General features: G+C 39.1%; 1 protein-coding gene across 8 annotated transcripts in view; it reads right to left on the bottom strand.

Moving 5' to 3' along the window:
- Positions 1–14,228, bottom strand: part of arhgap44a (Rho GTPase activating protein 44a) — a 62,004-nt gene that overhangs the window by 15,227 nt on the left and 32,549 nt on the right. For all 8 annotated transcript variants that reach the window (XM_056272516.1, XM_056272557.1, XM_056272566.1 and 5 more), the window contains exons 5-15: positions 9,379–9,490; positions 8,947–9,023; positions 8,735–8,852; positions 7,819–7,887; positions 7,636–7,717; positions 6,226–6,353; positions 4,777–4,888; positions 4,273–4,354; positions 2,406–2,486; positions 1,629–1,742; positions 86–177 (exon numbers count right to left, since the gene is read on the bottom strand). In XM_056272516.1, coding sequence (XP_056128491.1) covers positions 86–177; positions 1,629–1,742; positions 2,406–2,486; positions 4,273–4,354; positions 4,777–4,888; positions 6,226–6,353; positions 7,636–7,717; positions 7,819–7,887; positions 8,735–8,852; positions 8,947–9,023; positions 9,379–9,490 — 1,067 coding nt within the window. The remainder of the gene's footprint in view (positions 1–85; positions 178–1,628; positions 1,743–2,405; positions 2,487–4,272; positions 4,355–4,776; positions 4,889–6,225; positions 6,354–7,635; positions 7,718–7,818; positions 7,888–8,734; positions 8,853–8,946; positions 9,024–9,378; positions 9,491–14,228) is intronic.

The raw sequence follows: 14,228 nt of genomic DNA, 5'->3' as shown, positions 1-14,228 counted from the left end.
AGCAAAGACAAATTAGTCCAAATCTCACAGGAGAACACGCTCGTGGGTATGTGCGAATATGCTTTCACAACTCTTTCTATCTAACCTCCAGGGAAGAACCAGTCAGCGTGCTGGATGATCGGCTCAATGATGCCAACGATTTGCAGGGACACGGTGGTCATCATTTCCGTCATGTTTCTGTGAAGAACAATGACCCATTTGATCTACACATTTCATAACTACTAAATCCATTAAAGAAATAGTTTACCCAAAAATGTCATTCATTCATGTCGATCCAAACCTATATGACTTTTTTTCTTTTGTGGAACACAAAGGGTTACATTTTGAACAATCTTCCTGCAGCTCTTCTCTATAAAAAAACAGTTCATGGTGACTACATCTGTAGAGCTCCAAAAAAAACGTGTCACTCTGTTCTACTCAGAAAACTTGAACATGACTTCAGATATGGCGCACAAGCCATATTAACTACTTTAATGGGGTGTATTGATGTTGTTCTTGAAGCTTGAAGTCACTATGAATGGTCGTTGTATGGATTCCTCATTCGTTCTGCCGTGTCATTTTAAAATAATTGATGTACTATTGTAGTATTTATTCATATTTTGAACTAGCTTTTAATTTGACATTTTTAGTTTTCATTTCATTATCGTTTACACCAGGTACTAACACACGTTTCAAGTGCGTCTCCTGTGACCTCTTCTGTTTGAAGTTCGTCGAGACTTCCCTCTTATTTCATCTAGCCTACATCATTTTCACTTTCAGTGGACAAATAGTATTGAATGAAAGAACCCGTGTTAAGCGGCTTATACACGAATGAATCTAATATAATACAATGTAGTATAGTATGTATATTTGACTTTTTAAGGGGGCAGAGGGGTGCTCTACCGCTCGGAAATTAGTTTTTGCAGGGCTGGATGTCTGCAAACAGCTATATTACACTACATGTAAGATAATATTGAAAAAAGGCATAATAGGGGCACTTTAAAGAAAATATTTAATAGTTGTAGTTAAAGGGGTCATCGGATGCCCATTTTCCACAAGTTGGTATGATTCTTTAGGGTGTTCATGTAAAGTTTCTAATATACTTTGGTTAAAATTCCTCAATGGTTGTGTAAAACAACACCCCTTTTACCTCCTCAAAAACAATGTTCACAGCGACCCGTTTCGGTGCATGTCTCTTTAAATGATAATGAGCAACTGCTCCCCCCTTCCATGGGGGGTGTCGAAAGGCTGAGGGCAGAAATATGCTAATACGAGACAGTCCGTCAGTGGTCGTGGGTGGAGCATGAGCATTATGACATCATAGTGCTCAGAAAAGCCTGATTATTGCGAGGGTTTAGACTTTTTGAGGATTAAAATAAAGGAGTGAATGGATTTTTTCATTGTATAGTGGTTGTGTCCACACACTGCAAAGACACTTATATGCAAACACCATATAAAAGTGAATTTTGCATCCGATGACCCCTATAACATTAACAACACTGTGCTCCACATAAGAAAAGTAACAAAGTCATATGTATGCACTGTAAGCAATGACAGAATATTAATTTTTCACTGAATTGCTTTGTGAATTTGCTGCTATCCACATAAATGAGAGAAGAAAGCCAAACATAGGACATGCACTCACTCACCCTTCTGAATGTGTCCACAGAAGGTTGGGTCCAAGAACTATTGCAATGTTACCTGGTGTCATTTTATTAGCATCTTGATACTCTGTGAGTTTGGCTAAGAATTTGATTAGATATCTGTTTAGAAAAAAAAAAACAGTTTCAGTTTAAATCTCGGTTTGACAAAAGGTTCTAGCCCTGGCATTTACTCATACATTTGCTATTCCTGCCGCTGTATATTATCAATATTTCAGTAGGTCTGACTCAAGACAGGTGCAGTCAAACAGCAATGACCCACAGTCTATATCTGGAAACCTTGTCATGTGGGTTAGAAGTAAAGACGTGCCAAATATTCACAGAATTTGACAGTGGCATTGTAAAGGAAATGCATAACAAATATAAACAGGCCTCCTTATTTTCTATTTTATTTTAAACAGTAGCTTTGTTCGAATTTATTCCAAGATGATAATGATATAATATTCATTATTGTGGCTCTTAGCTTAGCTGTCTTTAGCCACATCAATCAGGGCAAAATGAAAGGCTGCATCTATACAGCTGGCACATTAAACCGCTTAGACTAAATGATATTTCCAAACTCAAAAATATTCTCAGTAGGGCTAATGAACTCTGAATAAGCAGAAAAAACACACACTTCCTGACAGTTAAGGAATTGCCACATCACTCATGATATGACAGAGATTTGACACTCCTCTCTGCTAATGAGCTGTTGCATTCATGACTCATTTAAAGACAAAGACCTTGTCAGAAATAACAAATAATAAGCAAATAAGCACCACAAACCTGAAGTTGTTCAAATTGTCCGATGATAGTTTCTCACATGTACCCAACAGTGCTTGGAGCCTTTTGTCCATATCTTGAATACTGCAGAATGGCCATAAGGAGAGACGCATTAAGGTACAGAATATGGATAAACTGCTGTATGTTCATGCATGGAACTGAACTTGATCTCTTTTGCTATTAACCTACACAGAAACATATTTATATTGGGTTGCTTTTGAGTAAACTGTAAGTGTGATGTTAAGTTCACTAAAAGAAAACGTACAAGTATGCTTTAATACTTATTTAAGTATGCTTTAACATACAAGTATGTTTTTTTTTTTCAAGTATGCTGTATAAAATTTATGAAATTGGCAGTTTTCTTGGTAGGAAATATTCTTCTGTAAAACTCTGAAATAGTAAACTTACAAGCGTACAACTTATACATTGATATTAAAGGTGCCCTAGAATGTTTTTTTTGTTTTTTTTATAATGTTTCCTGGGTTACCCTTATAATGTTAGTATGTTTTTTAGATAAAAAATAATCATAATTTAGAAAAAAATGGCATTTTTCCTAGCCTGCTTTTAGCCTCTGATTTGAACACTCTATTTGAAGGGGCGTGTCTGCTGTGGGATTCAGTGTAACCGCGGCCACTGCTGTGATTGGCTGACATGCTTGCATATGAAATAGCTACGCATTACATGTGAAACTCTCTCCCGAATACTTTTACTACTGCTATTATACGTTTTTACTATAACAGCTATCGAGAATAACGAATCGTGAGATGTTTTTAAAGTATTTAGATCTATTCCCATCACATAAAATGTTGCCGTGATGAGCATTGAGCAGATGACGTGTTGATCGCGAGAATGAAGATCTTATCATTGCAAAGCAGTTTCTGCACTCTCTCTGCTTTCACCAATGCAAACACGATGATGTAAATACAGTAAGAGCTTCGTTGTGCAGTAACGTGCGTCATTGATTTCATAACGAGTTTGGCAAGTGTCCAGATAAACTCGCGCTGTGTGGAAAGATTGTTCTTTGATCGCTTTCTGTATATAATTTGTTCACAATTTAAATACGGTTATTTTCATCCTACTAAAAGAAACGATGTGAAGCTGATATTTTAGTCACTGGCTTGACTTACTGATGCATAAACAGTATTGAACGATTTTGAGAGAAAGATTACCTGTCTGAACTTGAACAATTACACATCAGAAAGTGTTGCTTGGTAGCTCGATCCGAGGCCAGCTCTGTATTGGCCCAAGTTGAGGAAACACTCGGTGAAATGTTTGGAAATTTCCAGAGAAAATAAAATTAACCCATAGTTTCTTCAGAGGCTCAGATGAAGGAACTAAAAAAATACTTTTGTGTTCATGTGTACATCCACACTGAGCAACTGCCATGCTTCGGCTGCGCAGTTCCGCCTGGCATTGAGGGCTGGCATTATGCTAATATTTGGAGGCGTACATATTAATGATCCCGACTATTGCGTCACAGTCGGTATTGTGTGGAGAACCGACCGTTTTTCAGGGGTGTTTTTCATAAACATGAATTAAATGAGAACGCGAAAACAGTCCAGTTTGAGATTCACTCTATGTCATGTCCACGCACTGAACTCTTGTTATTTGACTATACCAAGGTAAATTCACTTTTGAATTATAGGTCACCTTTAATATAATTTCTACATAAAATATACTTGAACTTTACTTACTAAGTATATTTTGTATAAGGATTTGCTCAATAATTGACAACTCACATTTGATTCCGCCAAGTATAGGCAGCTCAATATTTTTTTGAAACAGACCTTATGTCTCACATCAAAGTGAAAATGGCAAATGCTGCCTGGTAATGGCATGTGTGTTGGTGTAGACCGGCGTCAATATTTACTTTGAGGCTTGAATCCATTCATCATAGAGTTCAAAGGACATTAGAGGTTCGGGAAGTTCACGAAGATAAGACTTCAACGCCCCTGAGGGAAGCAGATGAGGAAGAGAAGAGGTCAGTGGGAGAGAAGGAGAGAGTGAAAGAGGCAGGGACATGGAGAAAGAGGGAAACACAGCTTCCCTCTTTTAAGCAGGGAATAGCACACCTCCACTCACATAGGATGTGAGTGGAGGTGTGCTATTCCCTGCTTAAAATACTAAAGGGAAGCCTGAAAAATGAGCTGTCAAAAGCCACAGTCAGCATGTAGCGACTGTCAACTGTGCCCCCCTGCCTGGCGGCTACCAGGTCACGCTTCAGGCCCGCACTAATGAGATCAAATTAACCTGAGACAGAATTTAATGTGAACTGCCGTGGGGTCTGAGCCTTTGTAGCTGCGATCGACTAAAAAGACACTGTGGGTAGATCAGTGAACAATAGGAAGCTAATAGGAAAGAAGCAGATGCTCACCTGCGATGGCATGTGGGTCGGCTGAGTACTCCTGCACATCAAGAACCCCGCAGTCCAGTGACGCCTTCAGTTTCTTGAGCTTGGAGGCCGAGGGAGCCACCCGAAATAAACCCTGAAGTGACAGGAACAGTTCTCAACCAGGAGGCCAGGGCCCACTAAAGGGCCTCTGCAATTCATTCATTTAGTAATCTTGAGGCCCCAAAATGACAAAAAGCTGCTTGTTTTCAAACCTTTTTTTTAACAGAAACTGTTATTACCTAAAAATAAAACCAAAATTGTTTTTTTTTGTGATCTCAGTAATTAATAACTATACAACAACAGTTATTGAGATATTAAAGGGTTAGTTCACCCAAAAATGAAAATTGACAACAGAACCGGAAGAGAATACAATGCTGAATAAAGTCGTAGTTTTTGTTATTTTTGGACCAAAATGTATTTTCGATGCTTCAAAAAATTCTAACTAACCCACTGATGCCACATGGACTACTTTGATGATGTCTCTATTTCCTTTCTGGACAAGGACATTATACCGTACATACATTTTCAATGGAGGGACAAAAAGCTCTCGGACTAAATCTAAAATATCTTAAACTGTGTTCCGAAGATGAACGGAGGTCTTACGGGCTTGGGACGACATGAGGGTGAGTCATTAATGACATCATTTTCATTTTTGGGTGAACTAACCCTTTAATAATATAATAAAAGAAATACATTTCAGTTTATTTAGCATGTTCATTTAGGAAAGAATCTTTTTATATATATATATAATTTATTAATTCCGTGAATAATACAATTATTCAGTTCTTAATTACTGAGATCACAAAAAAATTCAATTTTGGTTTATTTTGTTTATTAGGTAATACACACAGTTTCTGTTAAAAAAAAGGTTTGAAAACAAGCAGCTTTGTCATGATTACAGCAGAAATACAGGAAATAGCCTATATTGGGTCCCTTCAAACATTGTGTTGCACAATGGGGGACTTTTGAGTAAAAAAGGTTGAGAACCACTTGAATAGTCCAATAATCCTTAAAACCTAGTTTAGCTGGTTCAGGTGTGTTTAATTAGGGTTGGAGCTAAACTGTGCAGGACCCCTCCAGGAGCAAATTTGACTTCCATAGTATTTTTTTTTGGTTACGTCAACTGTCTGGTTACCAACATTCTTTAAAATACCTTCTTTTGTGTTCAACAGAAGGAAGAAACTCATACAAGTTTGGAACAACTTGAGGGTGAGTAAGTAATGACAACATTTTCATTTCTGGGTGGACTATCTCTTTAATCAAGGTAAAATATTAGTGAATATTTAGGGTTATCTACAGTATAATGTCTCTGAATGGCATCTGTGAAATACAGATGATTACCACAGACAATAGTTATGACTCATCCCTCAGTTTGTTAGACAAACTGTGTATGCATAAGGCAAGTTGTGTTATTTCTCAGCAGTCTCGCACCTCTTCCTCCATGCCACATTCTAGCAGCATGGTGACGCACGCCTCGATAGGAAAGGCAATCTCCCTGCCACTGATGGCTAGATGTTCCTCTAAGGCCTTTCCATATGATGGCTTCTCTATCCAGGCCTCTGGAACACATCATGATAGACGTTAAAATGCATCATTTTCAATCTGTTAAAGACTACGGAAACAAGTTTATTGACAGATCCACATACGCATTTGAAAGACACCACTTAACCAAACTTGTACGTTCAGACTAGGGTTGGGTATCGGTTGGGTTTTATCCGATTCCAGTACCTACTCGGTATTTTTTAAACGGTTCCGGTGCTTAAACGGTTCTTAAATCGGTACTTAAGAAAATGAAACCGCACACACTTTATCAAAAAATAATACCCTTTAATTTACAGGGCCAAACTGGACACAATATTAACTTAAATCTTTAAACAATATAAATACAAGTAACATATGGTAATAATAAAACCAATATAAAATAAAAATTCATATTTACATAATATCAAATGAAACAATATTGTATCAAACAATGTAATAATACTGGAGATTGCAGAGCTGCCAACTCTCACGCATTGACCGTGAGACTCACGCAAATGACCCTTTTCACACAGAAAAATCGCGGACAAAGAGGACACTGACACCGACAGACAAGACAGAGAAGGTTACTTTTGATATGGAACAAATCCACAGCTGTCAGATTCTGTCAATATTTTTACGAGATTCACACAATAAATAACGTTTTGGCTCTTTGAAATGTGACAGATCGCTGTAGCGCGTCAGTTCAAACGGCACGTGATACAGCAGCCTACAAATCCACTGCTTCTTAGCTACGCAGTGTTGAGTGAACCTATGAAAGAGAACATCTCTGGTTACTGGTGTAACATATCTCTCAATAGGGAACGGGACGCTGCCAAGCTCCTCGCGCTGCCGACCAGCTTCCTTTTTCGGCAGAGAAATCTGAGGAGCAGATGGCGGCGCGCGCGCGCCAACATAATATGACGACGTAAGTGCGTCGATGCGGCGCCCGCGCCATCAGCCAATGGATTGGCTTGATTCTATATGGGATTCAGACTATCGGCACACCCAGAGGGCGTTCTGACACGTAATTTTACACGTGAAATGCAGCTAAACCTTGCGAGAAAGAGCGCGCATGCGAGACAGAAGAAACTGTGCTCCAAACTGTGTAGCACACGCACGGGCACGGCGGAGAGGGAGAGAGCGAGAGACCTTGCGTGTGTGTGTGCGTGTGTGCCTAATGAAGTTAGGCACCGAAATCAGGCACCGAAATTTTCGTTCTTATTCGGTCTGGTTACTACCGTTTACGTCGGAACCGGTTCCCTATTGGCACCGAGTTTCGGTACCCAACCCTAGTTCAGACACTGAAGTGGAGAGTCTCACCCTGCTGAGCTTTGATCTGTGGCAGCACAGTCTGCAGAATCTCCAAAGACTTCTTGTGGTACTCTGCCTGAACCTCTATGAGCTACAGCAAGACCAATAAGAGGACATACACATGTTGTAAGTGTTCCCAAGGTATTCCGACCAAAAGTACACACTTCCCATTTCGTGTCCAGAGGTACTTGCCGTTTGAAAGTAGTTTGCATAGTCTATTTCTTTGGCCACAAAGTTGTACATGTCCGCTGATAACTGGTCCTACAGAGAGGGAAACAGGTATATCATCATGAATATCTGAAATTTCTCATTTCTAAAAAAACAAGCAAAACATTTTGAGCTGGAGGCTACTAAGTAAGAGTATGTAAGCTTTGCTTTTAGCGAATTGTTTCATTAAAGGCCCACTGAAATCAAAATTTTTTGTTTTTTTAGCTTTTAGTATGAATATGTTAGCCTTAAGGTTATCAATAAGCTGGTGTGTTCCAAAACAATGACAACATTTGCATATAAGCATTCAAAACTTGAAGTCTCTCACTTTTGTTCAAATGGATCAGGGATTTTTATCACAGACTTCAGCTCCTCACAGACTGCAAGTCGTACTTGACAGCACCATGAAAGCCAATCCGAGCGCTGATGATACGTTGGAGTCAATAGTATAGGTGTGAATAAATTCTAGCCATTTCATTCTTAACCAACGTACAGTTGGAAAACGGAATAAAACTTGAGCGTTTGAGCAACCGAACACACATAACCAACCCATATTTCGCCGTGTCGTGTCAACGGTCGCTTTGGCTAGGTGGTGTTTATAGCATAAGGGGCGGGACACTTTAGATTCTAGAGAGCATTTGATCTTCTTCTGTCCAATCAAATGCTCTCTAGAATCTAAAGTGTCCCGCCCCCTATGCTATAAATGCCACCTAGCCAAAGCGACCGTTGACACGTCACGGAGCAATATGGGTTTTTGAAAATGGGGAGGATCCATTCAATATGTCCCGCCTTAGCTTCATGTTTCAGTGTAAATTACGTCAACGCATCATACAAAGCTGCACGTTCCAAGGCACTTCAGTGGGCCTTTAAATGCAGAAGAAAGAGTGAGAGAAATCGTCACCCTGCAGATCTCCATCCGATTGGCCGTCTCCTCCATTTCCTCTCTCAGGGCATCAGACTTGGCACCGCCCTGCTGCACATTACTAGGGTGACTTGAAGACTTGGATGACTGTTGCCACCTACAGCCCAGGAGGACAAATGACACCGTCAGAGCACAATGTGGGTAATGCGGAAGAATCAAATCTTAGGAATCAACCATAATATAGTTCATACCGTGTCCTTGCAGAATCCATGTCCAGGACAAGTTTGGCTAAATGTTTTCGCTGTTTCTGAATGTTCGGAATTTCCACCTAAACATAAAACCGTGCACATATGAGAAATAAACACATGACCTTCATGCGAGAAAAAGTGAAAGCATTTAGGTTGTAAGGCATTTTGTAAGGCCTATAAATGATCAACATAAAAACTTTGCTGAAAAACTTTGCCTTCTGTCATCTGACTGACTTGGTTCATGGTTCATGTGTCTTTTTGCTGTCAAATCTGATTTTTATGAACTAAACATAAGAATAACTTTTATATTGTTAGCAATATTTCAACATGAACACTTATTTGACTGTATTGCATTGTATTATATGATTGTGGAAAAAGTATGCAAGATGTGGATTTCAGCATAACATTGAAAGGGGAAAAAAAAAACATGCTCACCTCAGCCAGCACATACAGAGGCTCCACAACATCTCTTTCAATCTGTATTTCAAAGACGAGCAGCTCTTGAGCCAACTTCTCCTCCGTTTCGCCACACAGATTCAGCATCTTACTGCAGAAAGACCACCAGTCAGTCAAACTAGTCAACGGAATCAGGACTGCATTCTGCTTCATTCACAAACTTCTCAGTGAATATCATGAAAGCTCTCAAGAAGTTGGATGTGAGCATGAAACGCTAGCCATATCTTTTGATGTTGATGTCAAAGGGTGTGCCCAATCATACACTGTGGTACTTTTGGTGCAGTTTTATCTGTCCCTTCACAGAAACTATCCACATGCAAACCAATACAGGTTGCATGACAAGAGACATTTAGAAACCAAACTCTCAAACTATGAAGACAAACCAAAGAAGTCAAGGCTTGTCATGTTAACATGATCCCATGATCCCTACCCCGCAGGCAGGTGCTATAACTACAACACCTGGCTGTTAAAACCAAGCGTGCCGCACAAGCCCTCAAAAGTGAAGCCAAAACGTCTCGATCGCCCCCCAGTGACCGGTCCTAGTATAGGTCATAAACCCCGCCTCCCCATGTTATTCAACGGGACGTGAGACCAACTAAATAATTAAATTACACTTCACATATCTTTTTTCTAAAGATAATTTCTGTCATTTACTGTAGTTTCTATCACGTTGATGTAATTTCAAGTGTTTGTTTTTAAAATAAGTTAGTTTTTAGTTAGTTATTTGATGCTATAAAAACGGTGCTGTGACATCATGATTGACAGCTGTGATTGACAGCTTCTCTGTGCGAAGTAGTCACTGAAGTACTAACGGACTTTTTTTCATAATGTTGACTATGTGGTTAGTAGTTGTATTTACCTTATTTTAACGAGGTACTGCAATCAGCAGACATCATTGGAGAGGAACGGAGCAGACAAGGCCACTTAAGAAAAGTGCAGGGCGTGTGCTTGCGATTGATTCAACGAGAGTGAGTGCGGGGCCTTGATTTCGCGGCTTTACTTCCTGCTCACGACTGCGCATGACTGGTCCCGAAAACGCTACTGCGCAGACTCAAGTTCCAATATGTCAGCGCCATATCGGGACTCTGGCGGCTTCAGTTCTCTCCAATGGAAAAGAGCGAAGGGGCGTCGTCCATCTTTTTTTACAGTCTATGGTTAAAACCATCTCTCTTCTTTTTGACTGGGTTTACTGGCAGGTTGCAAAACAACTTAAGTAGATGCATGCTGCCACCTATTGTGCTGGAGTGTGGTGACAATAGAGTGTAAGGGTACATTTCCACGACAACGGTATGCTTAAAACGGAGAGTTTTCCACGTACAGATGTGGAAAAACGATTGTCAAAACGATTCCTATTCACACGGATCCGCGAAAACAACTAAAAACGCTGTATTCTGCTGCCAGGCCTTTAGATGGCGATGAAACACTATAGACTGAACACGTAATACGCATGTGCATGACATCGTCGTCTTCAGAGATTCGCGTTTTTGTTGTTTACACGGAGACCGATTTCAAAAACTTGCACTTTGAAACCCCTTAGGTGTTGTTTACACGACACCGTTTTCAACTAAAAACGTAAAACTTTTTATGCGTTTTGGCCGTTTATTTACACGACAACAGCATTTTGGGTGCCTGAAAATGCAAACTTTCAAAGTACAAGTTTTTGGTCGTTTTCGCGGATCCAAGTGAATGGGGATCGTTTTGACAATGGTGTCGTCTGCACGCTGAAAACTAAAAGGAAAAACTTCTCCGTTTTAAGCATATCGTTTAAACGTAGCCTAAGTTTATAAGGAAGATTTGCTATCATATGTTTAAGTCCACTGTTTTTTTATAACATTTTATCATTTTACCTGCTTCTGGTAATTTTGTGGTATATTGTGTATATTTTGTGGAGATATTGCCCTGGCACAGTGTTGTTATTGTTAACTAATGGTAAAACTAAAACACTTAAAAATCACTTTTGGTCACTGGGATAAAGCTGAAATAAAATAAACTGATTTTAGCAACTAAGTTGCTAACTGAGCAACTTAGGTTTACTTGATTATCCATAGATCACCTCTTTAGAAAAATCATGTTAAAACGTGAGTATTAAATACAGTATGATCCATCAGACTTTTAAGGAACGTTTATTTGGATCTCTCCATCATCACTGTATTGCATTGCATTATATGTTTTATGTTACTGAAATAAAATAAGTTGAAGTACAAAAATAACGAAAACTGATACAAATTTAAAGGAGAACTCCGGCGCAAAATGAACCTTTGGTCTAATAAAACATTGGTACCTAGTCAACCGTTCTCTGAGATTTGTTTTCATGATAATCGAATGTAAAGAGTTTTATCTCTAAAAACTGTTTAGCGTATAACGCTAGTAATGGGGGCATCTATTAAGTAAAAATAAATCGCTAGTTTATACCACTAACAAGACTCAAAATAGCCCCACACTAACACAGTAACATAATGAGGGTCCCTACATGCAAAACGAATCATTGAGAACTTTGTAAGTGTACAGACTGTTTAATAAGAAGATATTTTATGAAGACAGTCCACTTCGTGTATACAGACAGGAGCCATCTTTGGAAAACAGTCTCGACTAATCAAACCACGAACGCCATTCATACAGTTCAGAGTTCACTGAACTTCATACAGTTCAGCCATAGACAGTATAAGAAGTGGACAGAGCCATCTCATTGGAACTCAGTTGAGACAGTTGAAGCCCATTTTTAGCGATTTTTGAGCACTTCCGTTCCTGACGCGCAGACTCAAACCGACTCAAACTAAGCTTGATGACGTGAGCAACCTGTCTGACAGACGTTACTCTTCTAGTAGCTGTGCGTAAAAATTGCCAACGTTAATCTTGCAGAGACGGGGAACTTGAGCAAAGAGTTCTTTGGCGTGAGTGAGCCGGAGTAAGTATTCCGTTGCTTTTATGGACTCATTATCTACGGGCTTCTCCCTTGACGGGACGTCCCCCCGATTGCCTGCGAGCTTCTCCTCCTGTCTGTACGGTAATTTCTGTACAGCGCGACAGAGAGTCGAGTGGTTATGACGCAATCGTTAGCCTATTTTTACTAAATCTGTTTCTACGGGGCCATAATGTAACATAGAAGGTAATGGAGCCTTTTATACATTGTCGTGTTTCTTTAGAAATAAATAATGGACAAATGGAGTCTTTAAACGCCTCAGATGTAAAGTTATTCGCTGTCAAAGTGACGCCAAAATGAATGGGAGTCAATGCTAAAATGCTAACGCAAGTGAAGTTCTGCTACAACATGGCGGCACCCGGCCGGCTTCAACTTCCGGTCGATGGATTACCCCCTTGAGTTCAGCTCACTTAGCACGTCGTTCGTGGTTTGACTAGTCGAGACTGTTTTCCAAAGATGGCTCCTGTCTGTATACACAAAGTGGACTGTCTTCATAAAATATCTTCTTATTAAACAGTCTGTACACTTACAAAGTTCTCAATGATTCGTTTTGCATGTAGGGACCCTCATTATGTTACTGTGTTAGTGTGGGGCTATTTTGAGTCTTGTTAGTGGTGTAAACTAGCGATTTATTTTTACTTAATAGATGCCCCCATTACTAGCGTTATACGCTAAACAGTTTTTAGAGATAAAACTCTTTACATTCGATTATCATGAAAACAAATCCCAGAGAACGGTTGACTAGGTACCAATGTTTTATTAGACCAAAGGTTCATTTTGCGCCGGAGTTCTCCTTTAAGCTAAATAGAAATATAGCCTATAAAAAAACAAAAACTAAAAGTGACAAAAGGACATGAAATTATTCGAATTTAAAGGGGTCATCCTCCGACACGATCTCTGGACGCCATTAAAATAAACCGTTCCTTCACTCTTCCATTTGTCCTGTTGTCGACAGACTCAAGTGCGAGGAGTATGTCAGAATCTGAATGCACATCTGTAAACTGTATCCAGCTACACAGCTGTGTAGACATTATAATGGGTTTTATTTGCTTTTGACCTGACGCTCACATCCAGTTTAGTAAAGTGTCAGCAGTTAAGCGACTGAACGCCAGTGGGCGGGGCCTATGGTGTGATGATGTATAATTATGCGTCGATGTCTTGGTCTGGAGGCGGTCATGTGCAAATGTATTTGCCCGTGTGACATGACAGATCCTTCAATATCAAAACGAGCTGTTTTTTGAGCTTGATTAAATAAATGCTTTATTTATAATGAGGAGGATGTTTTAAGCTGTGTAACTTACATGATGTTTTAATGGTTCAAAGACCTCTTATATGTCACAAGATCAAGGCAAAGGTGATTTCTCATGTCATGACCCCTTTAAACTATTATTTCAATGAAAACTAAAAATATAAAAAATATTATTCAAATACGAATAAATACAATGATAAATACAAAATACTAAAATATCACTGAGTGTGATGCATAGTAATCCTGTCATTTATTTAAAGCTAAGGATTAATTGCTTATTTGGGTTGCCCAATCAAAGTGATTGATTAGCCATTTAATTTCAGGCTTAATCTGTATTACAATACAAATAGTATTTTTGTTAAAATATCATATAATGAGTGAAGGCTAATGAGTGATACCACTGAATCTGAACATTTCACAACTTTTTTTTTTTTTGGCATCATGTATTGCTATCATTTTTTAGTCCCATCTGTCAATTTCCCACATTTTCCATTTTCTCCTTTTTTTAACTCAAGGACATAAAATACTGAACCTGTTCATCTAATATATGCACTTCAAAAAGGGATTTTCTTACTCAGTATTTGTGTCATGTTTTTCAGTACAAATATATAACATTCTCAAAATAAGAAACATTTACATGAAAAGCAAAAAAAATACATA

The sequence above is a fragment of the Rhinichthys klamathensis genome, unplaced genomic scaffold (assembly GCF_029890125.1).
Source record: "Rhinichthys klamathensis goyatoka isolate OS25496 unplaced genomic scaffold, OSU_Roscu_1.1 h1tg000015l_1, whole genome shotgun sequence".
Lineage (NCBI taxonomy): Eukaryota > Metazoa > Chordata > Actinopteri > Cypriniformes > Leuciscidae > Rhinichthys > Rhinichthys klamathensis.
The sequence above is the reverse complement of the archived record's forward strand: the minus strand, read 5'-3'. Positions and strand labels throughout refer to the sequence as shown.